The 15,886-nt window shown below is 39.9% G+C and overlaps 1 protein-coding gene across 1 annotated transcript in view; it reads left to right on the top strand.

The window, feature by feature from the left end:
• LOC106560554 (calmodulin-regulated spectrin-associated protein 1-B) overlaps positions 1-15,886 on the top strand; it is a 166,854-nt gene that overhangs the window by 70,126 nt on the left and 80,842 nt on the right. The window contains exons 4-5 of the mRNA XM_014123552.2: positions 10,839-11,000; positions 12,222-12,302. Coding sequence (XP_013979027.1) covers positions 10,839-11,000; positions 12,222-12,302 — 243 coding nt within the window. The remainder of the gene's footprint in view (positions 1-10,838; positions 11,001-12,221; positions 12,303-15,886) is intronic.

Below are 15,886 nucleotides of genomic sequence, written 5' to 3'. Positions count from 1 at the left end.
GATTTTGAGAGAAGACCGATTTTCAGGATGTCTCATGGTCTGACAAACACTGCTCTAGCTCTCTCACCTTTCACCACAGATGTGGAAGTGCGAAATCGTCAGATGTGGTGGATTGAGACACATCCAATGCAAGAAAAATACATATGTCTAGCTTAAACTGACTAATTTGTCTATAGCAATTTAATTTTTTTGATTACGCTCATTTTTTTTGTTGTTGCCTGAAACTAAGAAGTTAGTCACTAAACATTCTTCTCTCCAGATACACAAGGTGACAACACCAGTCTACAAGGTAGGCAGGAAGATATTTCTGACTCAGCTTCAATGAGACCAGAAAGTCCTTCATTGACTTGCACCCTGTAAGTTGTTACACATAATTTCACATTACAAAACATTGGATAGATTTCCATTCAATTTGCGACAGATTTCCATGCAAATATTTTTTAATCAGCATAAAACAATATGCGCATTTTCCCACTGTAAATATTTCCAGCGAACAGACTTTTTGTGGATAAAAGGCTGTGCGTGATGACATAGTGTACATAAAAATAACTTTTGCCACACAATTCCCAAGTTAAATGGGTTTCCATCGCATTTTCAACTCTGCTAATGGTTTTGTCACAAACTGTCGCGTTATTTAGCAAATGTGCCCACTCTGGTCTTGGCACATGCATTCTAGCCAACAACTAGAGCACATGGGGGTAGAAAATCTACATTATGAGACTATTATGGATAAGAGCGATATTACAGTTGAATTCGGAAGTTTACATACACTTAGGTTGGAGTCATTAAAACTCATTTTTCAACCACGCCACAAATTTCTTGTTAACAAACTATAGTTTTGGCAAGTCGGTGAGGACATCTACTTTGTGCATGACACAAGTCGTTTTCCCAACAATAGTTTACAAACAGATTATTTCACTTATAATTCACTGTTTCACAATTCCAGTGGGTCAGAAGTTTCCATACACTAAGTTGACTGTGCCTTTAAACAGCTTGGAAAATTCCAGAAAATGATGTAATGGCTTTAGAAGCTTCAGATAGGCTAATTGACGTCATTTGAGTTAATTGGAGGTGTACCTGTGGATGTATTCCAAGGCCTACCTTCAAACTCTGCCTCTTTGCTTGACATCATGGGAAAATCTAAAGAAATCAGCCAAGACCTCAGAAATAAAATTGTAGACCTCCACAAGTCTGGTTTATCCTTAGGAGTGTAACAGTATAGCTTCCGTCCCTTTCCTTGCCCCTACCTGGGCTCGATTTGTTTATTTTCCAAACACAATTCAACACAATCACAATTGTTTAAAATCATTGTAAGCATCTTTTAACACAAGATTAACACTTAACAAACACTCTTTTTATTTTTTTATTTACCCTAATGCAAACATTTTGACTACTGTAATTTCCGGACTATAAGCCGCTACTTTTTTCCCAGGCTTTGAACCTCGCGGCTTAAACAATGACGCGGCTAATATATGGATTTTTCCCGCTTTAAAAAAAAAAAAAAAACACATTCTGTGATGTGCTCAGTTTTTTGGCGGCATGAAGCTTTCATTAGACCAATGAAATTGCTGAACGGGTTAAGGTCAAACAACTTTTTTGTTTACTGTTTAGATTAAATCGAGCTCTCTCAAACTTCCCATCATTCTGATTACGGTAGTCATTTTGTCACCCTCATCATGGCAAAGACACGGAGAAATGCATATGATGCGCTTTCAAGTTGAAGACGATTGATCTGGCTGTTGGAAAAGGAAATAGAGCTGCTGCACGGGAGCTTGGTCTGGACTTTCTTGGTAGGCTACTGTTTACTGCAAATTTTTAATTTTTTGTTACAAGCCTTGTTTCGTTAAAGCCTATTTATTTTTGTTACAAGCCGTGTTTCGTTAAAGCCTGTAAAGTTCATTTGTTTCAATGTACCGGTAGGCACATGTGCGGCTTATTTATGTTCAAAATAATAATAATTTTTTAATTCAGTGGGTGCGGCGTATATTCAGGTGCGCTCAATAGTCCGGAAATTACAGTATATTAGCCAAGACAGATACAAGGATGCACTTTCATGATAGTTTTAGGGTGACCTATTGAAGCTTATAGAGACCTCAACTGATATAGAGACCCAATCTTAACATGATCTTCTTTGGTTTATGTAACAGTATAGCTTCCGTCCCTCTCCTCGCCCCTACCTGTGTTCAAACCAGGGACCCTCTGCACACATAGACAACAGCCACCCTCGCAGCATCGTTACACATCGCTCCACAAAATCCACTGGGTTTAATTAACCCAATGCTTTGTTTTGGGGGGTTAAGGTCAATATTGGGTAATATTGTCAAAATTACCCAAATATTTTTTTTTTTTAACCCAACATTTTTTGAGTACCAATAATTCATTTTGGGGAAATAATATTGCCATATTAGGCATAACTACATTTCTACCTTTGAATATGCATTGTTTTCAGTATCCTAATTTTGTTTTGTTTTCTGATTAGTTTTAGTGCATGCATTCAACAAGCTTTGGAGGAAGGACTTCCACAGTTCACTCAAAAAGGCAATAGTTACGAACTGGGTTTGATTTAGTTTTTGTTGTTTTAAATTTAAAAAATGGCTAATTATCTTTTAAACTTCCATTGGTTCATTTATTGCTCAGTTATCACTTGGCTCGTGTAGATAATTATTTTGTTATCCCTTTAAACATCCTAAGGTCAATGTCCCCATAGTGTTCACATTTCTCTCATGTAAATGTTGTCGCTGCATAAAAAGATGAAACATTTTATTCGGGAAATATCCCGTCTTTGCTATTTTCTTCACTAGCATGCTGATTATTTCAAGTTGTATTGGATTTATTTTATCTTTATCTGAATACATGTTCTTTAGTATTTTTACTACATTTAGTATGTTTCGTTTTTTTCTCTGTGAAGTAAGTTCATTTAATGTTGTGATTTGGTTTATGTATATACTTTTCAATGTTTAACACACAGTAACCAAAACCCTGATATAATTTCAATATTCATACTGAGTTTCCCAGAGTTGTTTGCCAGAAGTTCACAAGTTGCAAATTGTCCAAAGGTTTGCCACAAATGTTTTCCAGAAACCAGTTTTTCGGTAAGGGAAATATTACCACTACCTTTTTAAAACCATGTCTATTAGGTATGTAACAATTCACATATGAATCGGTCCCGATTCAAATGTTTACCATACGACTGACTGCATCTGTACACAGACCCCAAACCGAACCAAATGTAGCATGCATCGGTCTTCTGATTCATCCATTCAAACGTTACGCATTGCGGAGTCACAAAAATGTTTTGCTCTTCTTCTTTTTTTTTTTACACCCAATGCGTCCTCTCCTTCAATGTGTCGAACTAAGCATGTAACGTTAACTGTGTTAACAGTCATTGATCAACAAGTCATTTTGCATGCTGAACAACCCTAGGCAATATCAGTAGCCTAGTCAAACTGTGCACTGTGCCCAGCTTCGCACGATGACCAACGCAAGGTAGGCTGCCTGTTCCTGATCTTGCACATCTGCGTGGCACCCATAACATGTTTTGCATTAGATTAGGCTTTATTAGTTAAGTGACAAGCTAGGTAATTGTTATCTATGCACTGTTGAAAATGTTGTTTTAAGTTACCGGAGACGCAACTCTCATTCGGCTATAGGCTACCTGCTGAACGGAGTTTACAATAGGTTTTATTCAGATTGTTCAGGTTCACCATCAGCAATAGTTTTGGTAAACTCTTAGAAAAAATGGTGCTATCTAGAACTTAAAAGGGTTATTTGGCTGTCCTCATAGGAGAACCCTTTAAAGAACCATTTTTAGTTGCAGGTAGGTTGGTTCTAACTGGGACCAAAAAGGTTTCTCCTATGGGGACAGCCGAAGAACCCTTCTGGAACCATTTTTTTAAGAATAGTTTTGCTTTAAACAATCTGTGTATATATGGTCATTTTTAGATATACAGTGTATAGTTCATCATTTGCGAGGTGCACTGCATGGCCTAAGCGGGATTAGAGAAGAAACTCACAAAAAAATGACAAACAATCAAAACCATTTGATTTTGAGATGGGGTGAAATCCAAAGTTGTACTATATATTCATTTGCTATGCCATAGCTAATTTGATATATTGATACCTTACTAGCTCAAACACTTAATTAGCAAAATTACAATTTAATTAGTGGGTGATGATGATTTCAGAACCAAAGTGTGGGGGACAGAAAACAGGCTACATTGCCCTCCCTAGTTTGATAGTGGTAGTGGGGTGTTAGATCCCTAGTCTCCTTTATGACTCAGATCAGGTGCCTAAATAGTACATAGACAATTTACACACACACACACACATACAGTACATACACCGTAGACATGCATAATTTACACACACGTCAAGCTCAGACAGATCCAGCTCAGAGGCCCAGCTCATGAACTCCATCAGCTACAGATTTGAATTTAGAATGGAAATTAATGTGAAATTAATGAATGTGTTTATGCAACAAATACATTGATTCGTTCTCTACTCAAACAAACGTTTCAAACTAAAATGTATCGTATCGGAGCCCATGTATCTAGATAAAGTATGTATTGAATCGTCTTGAAAGGGAAATATACATATCCCTGTCTATTTTTTATTTTCCAAACACAATTCAACACAATCACAATTTTTTTCAATCATTGTAACACAAGATTAACACTTTTTCCCTTTTTTTTACCCTAATGCAAACATTTTGACTATATTAGCCAAGACAGATACAAGGATGCACTTTCATGATAGGTTTAGGGTGACCTATTGAAGCTTATAGAGACCTCAACTGATATAGAGACCCAATCTTAACATGATCTTCTTTGGTTTATGTAACAGTATAGCTTCCGTCCCTCTCCTCGCCCCTACCTGTGTTCAAACCAGGGACCCTCTGCACCCATAGACAACAGCCACCCTCGAAGCATCGTTACCCATCGCTCCACAAAAGCCGCGGCCCTTGCAGAGCAAGGGGAACAACTACTTCAAGGTCTCAGAGCAAGTGACATCACCGATTGAAACACTATTCGCGTGCACCTTGCTAACTAGCTAGCCATTTCACACCGGTTACATTTAGATACAAGCATCATGAAACCTCCATGTGGTTTCTTCTTTCAGACTCAATGAAATGATGACCTCTTCCTAAATATTTGGTCAAACGAATAATTGTGTATTGTTTCCTAGAAACAAGGGTGGCTCAATATGATCCAAGTTATCACTCAACCAGCTAGTGATAGTGTTGGATCTGTGAAATCCACATGTATTGATCATATCTTCACAAATGCTGCAGAGCTTTGCTCCTAAACAATGTCAGTTCCAATTGTTGTGACCATAACATGGTGGCAATAACAAGGAAATCCAAAGGCAGGGCCTTAAGTTTATTTATAAGAGGTTATTACAAAAAAAAATTCTCAGGACTCTAAATAATGTATGTTGACCTGATGTGTATGAGGAAGTGAATCCAGATGCAGCACTTGGAGTATTTGTACAATTATTCTTACCAGTTGTTGACTAACATGCGTCTGTAAAGAAACAGCTTGGATGTCAGCCCACCACCTCAAGCTCAGCCTCGACAAGACTGAGCTGCTCTTCCTCCCATGGAAGGCCTGCCCACTCCAAGTCCACAGTGTCTCCCTCCCAGAGTGCGTGACCCTAGACAACACCCTGTCGTTTTCTGCAAACAAAAGCAACGCAGGTTCATGCTCTTCAACATCCGTAGAGTACGAGCCTACCTCACACAGGAAGCGGCGCATGTGCTTATCCAGGCACCCATCTGGACTACTGCAACTCGCTGTTGGCTGGGCTCCCAGCTTGTGCCATCAAACCCCTGCAAGTTATCCAGAACGCTGTTGGCCACCTGGTGTTCAACCTTCCCAAGTTATCCCATGTCACCCTGCTCCTCCACACACTCCACTGAATTCCAGTCAAAGCTTGCATCTGCTACAAGACCATGGTACTTGCCTACCGGAGCAGCAAGATGAACTGCCCCTCCCTACCTTCAGGATATGTTCAAACCCTACACCCAACCCGAGCACTCCGTTCTGCCACCTCTGGTCTCTTGGCTCCTGTTCATCCCAGTCAAAGCTCTTCTCTGTCCTGGCACCCCAATGATGGAACCAGTCTCCCCCTGAAGCTAGGACAGCAGAGTCCCTGCCCATGTTCCGAAAACATCTGACACCCTACCTCTTCAAAGAGTGTCTTCAATAATCCCACAGCACCCCCCCCTCACACCTCATCCTCACCCGCTTGTAAAGTGGACAAAATTGAACAGTGAACCATCATATTTGTGTATTGAAGATCTAATGAAAGAGAGGGATTACTGTTTTGAATTTGGTCAAGTTAGTGTGGGAGAGGTGATTGTGATTGAAAAATGATAGTTATCCATCAATAATGATAAGCCACCAGGTATAGACAACCTACATAGGAAACTGTTTAGAATGGTAGCAGACTCTATTACCACCTGTATTTGCCATATCTTTATCCAAAGCCTAAAGGAGTGTATCCACAGATGTGGAAGGAAGCTAAAGTAGTTCCACTGCCTAAAAATAGTAAGCACCCTTTGCTGGCTCTAACACCCGCCCAATCAGTTTTCTGCCTACTCTTAGTAAACTGATGGAGAGGACTGTGTTTGACCAAATACAATGCTATTTTCCAGAGAACAAGTTACCTACTGACTTTCAGCATGCATGTACTGTAGGGAAGGGCACTCAACTTGTACTGCACTGACTCAGATGACTGTTTGGCTAAATTAATAATTAGATGATAGTTGGAGCTACATTGTTAGATTTCAGTGCAGCCTTTGATGTTATTGATCATAATTTGTTGTTGAAAAAAACCTACTTGTTATGGCTTTACATCACCTTCCATCACATGGTTGGAGATGGGGCTGGGTGATATGGCCTAAAAATCCTATCTCAATTTTCTTTCAAACTTATGGGCGAGTTTTCTCTAAATTAGCATTGTTGCACTATTAAAGGTCAATACACTGCATTTCAAACAGTCAGGAATAATTGAATGAATTCAGGACTTGTAAAATTATACCTAGGCTAAATACAACAGCCTTCCACAACCATAAGACCATCAATTTAATTATTTTATCAATAATCACTGATTTGGCTTTCAAGTCTATGAAAATGCTATTTTTGTTACAAATTTAACCAGAAACATGCATAATGCATATCCACTATTAATGACAAACTTCTGGTAGCAGGCAATATAGAAAACTAACACAGGTCTCATAAACAATCTCTCAAGCACAAGCCCACATGCTAGTGAGTGGCTACATCTTTATATTTCAAGTCTAGCCAACTTGGATCCATTTGCTTGCTAAACAAGGTAGAACAGTTAAACTGTTATAAATACATCCTTCAGTCTCCAACTGTTTGAACAACATAGCCTGTTCACTTTGTTTAGATGTTGAAAGCAAGTGGCCTAACTGGATAAGAAGATGCTTATTTCTCAGAATGAGAACGAGTTGCCAATTCCTTATATAAATGCGTCGATTTATACTCATTGCACATTTATAAAACACAGACTAGATAGCTAGAAGGTAGTTAAGGTAGTCCATCCCTGTTTGCTTCCGATTTATTCCATGTGACCTGTTACCAGAATACTAACAAATGCTAACAAGTACTAGCAAATTCCCATAGCAGGTGCTAGCTAAATGCAAACGAGTGCAAACAAACTAATTGCAAGGACGGACAACCCAGTTCATAAAGCTATACAAGTATCTCAAAGGCTACTCAGTTTTTTGCACGCACAAAACAAATATTACTAAACAGCAGGGATCTTAATCCAAGAGGTGATTTTCTCTGACTGCCCTTAACAAGAGGCCACTTAGCTAGCAAGTTTGCAAACCAAATACACAGCTGGGTAAACTGCTTTATCTTTATCTATTAACCTAGTACAAATATTCAAAAAAATAATTAAAACTCTAGTTCAGATGGTATGGCAATTCATACCACGGATATTTCAAAACACCCCGATATACAGTGGGCTCCAAAATTACTGGCACCCCTGACTGGCTACGCACAAACAATACTTAAAAAAATGTAAACAATATAATTATAGAGAAACTCAAAATACCAACATGTGAGAAATACTGTACTTTATTCATGTTTCAATGGAACCCACCAAAATCATTTATTGATTTTATAAAAAAATCAATGTCCTCCAAATCAAGGTTTCATAATTATTGGCACTCCTCATTTAGTGCTTAGTGCAACCACCTCATGGAGTCTTTTCCTGTAATGTTTGACAGGATGAAGGAACACATTTTGAGGGATTTTGGACCATTCCTCTATGCAGATCCTTTCAAGATCCTTCACATTCTTGAGTTTGCGCTTATCAACTGCCCTCTTCAACTCAGCCCACAGATTTTCTATTGGATTGAGGTCCGGTGACTGAGATGACCATGGCAGAACATTGATTTTGTTGGATCTTGAGGTATGTTTTGGGTCATTGTCTTGTTGGAAAGTCCACCTATGGCCAAGTCCCAGCCTTTTGGCAGAGGCAACCTGATTGTCAGCCAAAATTGCCTGATACTTGGTGGAATTCATTATGCCATTAATCTTAACCAGTACCTCTGGACCTCTGGAATTAAAACAGCCCCAAAACATCACTGACCCACCACCATATTTCACCGTGGGTATATGGTACCTCTCCTTGTATGCATCTCTGTTTTTACGCCAAACATGCCGATGCTGTATCTGACCAAAATGTAATATTTTGGTCAGATACAGAGCACCTTCTTCCAGTCATCATTTAAATGACGTTTGGCAAGCTCCAAGCGCTTGCGTCTGTGTCTTGGGGTCAGAAAGGGCTTTCTTCTGGCAACCCTTCCAAAGAGCCTGGTGTCTGATGGTGCTTTTTGAAACCTGGTGACCCCAAGACGCCAAATGAAACTAGTTCAGACAGGACAAACCGTTGAGTAAGGGAGAGGAATGGTTAAAAAAACAAATCTCACTTAAAGGGAATGTTTCCGATTATGGGGGATGGGAGAGCTTAAGGGAGGGATAGATAGAAGGAAGGAGGGGTTGATGCTTAGAGCTGTGTGGAGGGAGGGACCAAAGGAAAAGCTCAAAGCTGGGTGAAAGGAGGCAGGGTGGGAAGGAGGGATGAAAGCGGAAAGAGCGAGAGGGAGGGACGGTGCTCACAGCTCTCCAAGGCCTGCAATTCTTTCTCAGTGATTATTGGGGATTTTGTTGCTTCACTCACCATCCTCCCTATCCTGGAGGGATTTGCATTTGCGTCCTCTACCTGTGAGGTTAACTGTTCCATATCTTTTGAATTTTTTTATAATTGCCCTGACAGTGCTCAGTGGTATATTCAATAGTTTGTGGATCTTCTTGTAGCCATTACCAGATTTATGAAGATCTGTGATCATCTGTCTCTTTTGAACTGCCAGTTCTTTTGTTTTCTTCATGGTGTTGGATGACAAAGGGACATTGCATGCGTGTTACCTTGTTTTTATACCCTAGTGAAACAGGAAGTGATGTAATGGCTCAATAGTTCCTTAACACTTAGATAAACTTAAATAAGTGGAATTTAATTCCTGGTTTAATTTTGGTATATGTTATTTACGATAATCTTTAAGGGTGCCATTAATTGTGAAACCTTGATTTGGAGGACATTGATTTTTTTATTAAATCAATAAATGATTTTGGTGGGTTCCATTGAAACATGAATGAAGTACAGTATTTCTCACATGTTAGTATTTTGAGTTTCTCTCTATAGTATTGTTGGTGAGGTTAAGAGGTGCCAGTAATTTTGGAGCCCACTGTACAGTACCCAACCCTACACATGTATTTATGTATGAATAGTTTAAAATGTGTATATTGTATCGGGAAATTCCACAAATTCACTTTTAAAAAGGCACACCTGTTAATTGAAATGCATTCCAGGTTTGATCAAGCGTTTGTTTTAAAACAATCTTTCTATGGCTAAGCTGGTTGAGAGAATGCCGAGAGTGTGCAAAGCTGTCATCAAGGCAAAGGGTGGCTACTTTGAAGAATCTCAAATATAAAATATATTTGTTTAACACTTTTTCGGTTACTACATGATTCCATATGTGTTATTTCATAGTTTTGATGTCTTCACTATTATTCTACAATGTAGAAAATAGTAAAAATAAAGAAAAACCCTTGAAGGAGTAGGTGTGTCCAAACCTTTGACTGGTACAGTACGTTTGTATATTATATATACATATATTATATATATATACAGTTGAAGTCAGAAGTTTTCATATTGTGTGTAGGCCAGGAGAGCACACACAATACCAAATCGCGCTGTTAAGACACTGATGCCCTTTGCAACCACGTACCTATGTGAGAGTGGATTCTCGGCCCTCACTAGCATGAAAACTAAATACAGGCACAGACCTTGTTGAAAATGATTTAAGACTCAGACTCTCCAATACAATCCAACATTGCAGAGTTATGTGCATCCTTTCAAGCACACCCTTCTCATTAACCTGTGAGTTACTCAGAATTTTCAATGAACAAATAAGGTTTTATATGTAAGATGGTTAAATAAAGAGCAAAATGATTGATTATTATTATTTGTGCCCTGGTCCTGTAAGAGCTCTTTGTCACTTCCCACGAGCCGGGGTGTGACAAGAACGAATTCTTATGTTTAATAAATGTGTGTGGCAGACTTACAATGATGGCAAAAAACAATATTTGCTGACCCTGTTGCTAGAGGGGGTACGCAGCTGGAGGTTGAATGTTTGAAGGGGTACGGGACTATGAAAAGTTTGGGAACCACTGCCTTAAACGATCAATCGAGTAGGCTAGGAGCAAACATGCTAAACATATATTGTTTCTCCCCTGTGTGTACAGAGTTCCCACATACCACTAATTGATTCCCTGATGATGGCCTACACAGTGGAGATGATCAGCATAGAGCGGGTGGTAGACTGCGTCAAACGCTTCTCCACCTTCAGCGCCTCCAAGGAGCTGCCCTTTGACCTGGAGGACGCCATGGTCTTCTGGATCAACAAGGTGAGCCGTGCGTGCGTCAGGGTTTCCGGACATTTGACTATCCTACCGATCCTCGACATCGGCGACGTCATCTACAAAATAGCTTCCATTACTCTACTCAGCAAACTGGATGCAGTTTATCACAGTGCCATCCGTTTTGTTACCAAATCACCATATACCACCCTCCACTGCGACCTGTATGCTCTAGTCGGCTGGCTCTAGTTGGCTGGCCCTCGCTACATATTCATCGCCAGACCCACTGGCTCCAGGTCATCTATAAGTCTATGCTAGGGAAAGCGCCGCCTTATCTCAGTTCACTGGTCACGATATCAACACCCACCCGTAGCACACGTTCCAGCAGGTATATCTCACTGATCATCCCCAAAGCCAACACCTCATTTGGCCGCCTTTCCTTCCAGTTCTATGCTGCCAGTGACTGGAATGAATTGCAAAAATCGCTGAATTTGGAGACTTTTATTTCCCTCACCAACTTTAAACATCAGCTACCTGAGCAGCTAACCGATCGCTGCAGCTGTACATAGTCCATCTGTAAATTGCCCACCCAATCTACCTACCTCATCCCTTTACTGTTTTTATTTTATTTACTTTTCTGCTCTTTTGCACACCAGTATTTCTACTGCACATCATCATATGCTCATTTATCACTCCAGTGTTAATCTGCTAAATTGTAATTATTTGCTCCTATGGCCTATTTCTTGCCTACCTCCTCATGCCTTTTGCACACACTGTATATAGACTTTCTTTTTTTCTACTGTGTCATTGACTTGTTTATTGTGTTATTGGCTTGTTTATTCCATGTGTAACTCTGTGTTGTCTGTGTCACACTGCTTTGCTTTATCTTGGCCAGGTCGGAGTTGTAAATGAGAACTTGTTCTCAACTAGCCTACCTTGTGAAATAAAAAATATATATATACAAATTTGACCGGCAACATTTTAATTTATCGGACATTTAAGAAATTTACCGGACCCATATGCATTGGGTGCGTAACCTGATCAGGGCGTCCACCCACGGTGTATTTACATCGACTTGCATTTCCAACAATGAATAGGCTAAAAAGCATTATTATGCAACAGGAATTTCTTCTCCCAGACAGTTGGCTGGTGGCAATTTAATTTTTCAGGTTTTCTATTATTTTATCAGACAAAAGCCTGCTATTGTGTGTGTGAGTGTGAGAGAGTGGGACTATGTGTGTAGTGTACTGACCCTTGTCTGGCCCCCAGGTGAATATGAAGATGAAGGAGATCACAGAGAAAGAGACCTTAATCAAGCAGCATCTGCTAGAGTCCCCCAGCCACCAAAAGGTATTCTCGCGTTTTCCCTTCGCTGTCTCGCACGCTCACTCTCGCTGTCTTTCTCTCTCTCGCTGTCTTTCTCTATCTCGCTGTCTCTCTCTCTCTCGCTGTCTCTCTCTCTCTCGCTGTCTCTCTCTCTCGCTGTCTCGCTGTCTCGCTTTCTCTCTCTATCGCTTTGTCTCGCTGTCTCTCTCGCTATCGCTTTCACTCTCGTTCTCACTCTCGCTAGCCATCTCTCGCATTCTTTCAATTCAATTTAAAGGGAACTATCTGCATTGCTTTCATTTTTTTCTCACGATTTCTTTCATGTTCACTCACTCTCACTTTCTCTCTCTTCAATTTCTTATTACCATCCCTCAGTGTTCACCTTCCATTGCTAAGGCGCGGACAGGCTCCCTACCTACCTCTACCCTCTCCCTAAAACAATGTGTACCATTAATTGTTTGTAACAGGAAATGTTGGTCTCAGCCGCCCTGGATACTGTTTCTGGGGCCTCTAGTTACAGCACTCCGCCAAATAAAAAAACCTGGGTGAAACACTGCATCTTAGGTTGAGTTCTAATTAACATGAGCATTTCCATGTCAGCCTGTATTTTTCTGGTCCCTGTATTGGCCTGTTATGATCAACTCTAAATGTTTGATTTGAACCTTCTCAGAGACCCTATTCTCCCAATATAGTGCACTACTTTAGACCTTAGCCATTAAAAGTAGTTCACTATACAGGCTAATAGTGTTATTTTGAGATGCGACCCATAGTCTAACCATGAAGTGTGGACCTGATCTCTTCCTGTCACTGCATCTGACCTTAGAACTGTCTGCTGCTCTTCCTGTTTGTCTCCCTAAACTCTTCACCCCCTGTCTCTTGAATACTTAGTCTCCCTCCAAATGTTACTGGAAGCTTGTACCTGTAAGTGGAAATGACTACAGCTTCTGCTATTGTGTGTGTCTCAGGGTTTCATTAGCTGCCAATTGCAGCTTTTTGGCCCAAAAAATTATATAAGAAGCCGATAAATCAAACTTTTGTTGGCCAAAATGACCAGGAGAAAAAAAAACCCATTGCAAATGCTAAATAATGCTTTTTATTAATTGTTGGAAATACCAGTCGATGTAAATGCATTTGACCATCATGCTTATCAGTCTATAGGTTAATTTGCATAATTGAGTGGAATGAAATTAGCCTGTGTGTATTTTTGTTAGTCAACATGTATCTTATTTACCAACAAAACTATCACACACAGCATACAGAGCCTATTCCTCAACTGGTTGTTGCTGGAGTAAAACATGTGCTTTTGCAAGACCATTCATTGCGCAACAATTCTAAATACAATCCTGTGTTAAAAAGATTTTCGGTGCACGACTAAAAATAGCTACTATTTTTATTTCTCAACTAGTCATTTAAGTTCGACTCCCATTCACCATTCAAGTGTCAGCGCTTCACACGCTACTTCACAATGTGAGCTGGAGGCAGTATGCATTTTGAAAACATACTTAATTGTTTAAAATCTGAATGCTTTATTTCATATTATGAGGCATGTCTTACCTTGCTTCAAAGTAGCCTATAGGCAAAATCTGACCATGGAAACGTGGAGGCAATTTTTTAAAATAACACTTCATAGGCGGCACGTGAGTTTCAAGTTTGGAGAAGCTTACAATTTATCCTACCATTTCTACATGCCAGTTATGATTTTCATATGCGCATTTTTGTGGAACAGTTTCATTTAAATCATAACGTTTTCATTTCTCAAAATCATTGTCACATGGTTAATCATAAAAATGGGAATTAAAATGATACAAATCTAAAAGTTAAAATTAAACTAATGTGAGAGCACCAGCCTCAGCCATATGGACACATTGATACACTGTGATTAATTGCCGGCTAAAGAAATGAGTGCATGGAACTCATAGCCTATAGGCCAATGCAGCAGTAGGCCTATAGTTGCTCTTTCAAGATTGGTGATTATCGAAGAGATTGTTGGAAAGATTTTTAAAATAGCTTTTTATTTTTTTTATTTTATTTCACCTTTATTTAACCAGGTAGGCTAGAACAAGTTCTCATTTACAACTGCGACCTGGCCAAGATAAAGCAAAGCAGTGTGAGACAAACAACAACACGGAGTTACACATGGAATAAACAAACATACAGCCAATAACACAATAGAGAAAGTCTATATACAGTGTGTGCAAATTAGGTAAGATAAGGGGGGTGAGGCAATAAATAGGCCATCGTGGCGAAATTGTTACAGTATGGCAAATTAAACACTGGGGTGATAGATGTGCAAGTTGTGGTACTGGGGTGCAAAGGAGAAAAATAACAATTTGGTGATGAAGTAGTTGGATGGGCTATTTACAGATTTGCTATGTACAGATGCAGTGATCTGTGAGCTGCTCTGATAGCTGGTGCTTAAAGCTAGTGAGGGAGATATGAGTCTCCAGCTTCAGTGATTTTTGCAGTTTGTTCCAGTCATTGGCAGCAGAGAACTGGAAGGAAAGGCGGCCGAAGGAGGAATTGGCTTTGGGGGGCTTACTGTGAGGAACTATAGTTTTAATAAATCATTCGCAATGGATGTTAAAAAAACACTTTCCTACATTTCCGTGCAGCAGGCCAGGTACCTCTATGCGTGCTCAGGCACGCACGCTCCGTCAACATTTTCAAGACAGAGAAGCCAGACACATGCCCATTGCTCACATGGAGTATTCCAAACAAAAGACAATGAAAAAATTGACAAATCTCGTAAATTATGGTTATGAAATAAACCAAAACTTGTTTCTCACAAGTGTAGCAGGTTGTGAACTCGGTGTTTCCATTGAGAATGGTAAATGACTAATTAATACATGCATTAACAGAAATAAATGTACATGGATTAACGGTACATTTACTACTGGTGACATATGTAATTGGGAATTGATAAAAACATTTTTATCGAACGCAAACAATTCACATAATGAAACAATGAATGTGCAAGAATTGGCACGAGACAGCGGAGCCATTCTGGAGAGGGACTTGCCTATATCTTTGCCACACAGCCCTCCCCTTCTTCTTGTCTCAGCATTTGAAATTATACTCAAGACACATTATCTTCACAAATACACTGAACACAAATATAAACGCAACATGCAACATTTCCAAGAGTTACAGTTCATATAAGGAAATCAATGGATCGATGCAGTCGTACACGTCGATCCAGAACATTCCCAAACATGCTCAATGGGTGACATGTCTGGTGAGTATGCAGGCTATGCAAGAACTGGGACATTTTCAGCTTCCAGGAATTGTGTACAGATCCTTGCGACATGGGTTTCATACTGAAACATGAGGTGATGGTGGCGGATGAATGGCACCACAATGGGCTTCAGGATCTCATCATGATATCTCTGTGCATTCAAATTGCCTGCCCATACCATAACCAGACTGCCACCATGGGGCATTCTGTTCACAACGATGACATCAGCAAACCGTTCATCCACACAACGCCTGCAATCTGCCCAGTACAGTTGAAACCGGGATTCATCCATGAAGAGCACACTTCTCCAGCATGCCAGTGGCCATCGAAGGTAATCATTTGCACACTGAAGTCGGTTACAACGTCGAACTGC

The sequence above is a fragment of the Salmo salar genome, chromosome ssa01, assembly GCF_905237065.1.
Source record: "Salmo salar chromosome ssa01, Ssal_v3.1, whole genome shotgun sequence".
NCBI lineage: Eukaryota > Metazoa > Chordata > Actinopteri > Salmoniformes > Salmonidae > Salmo > Salmo salar.
Note: the sequence above shows the minus strand (reverse complement) of the source record. Positions and strands in the feature narration are given on the sequence as shown.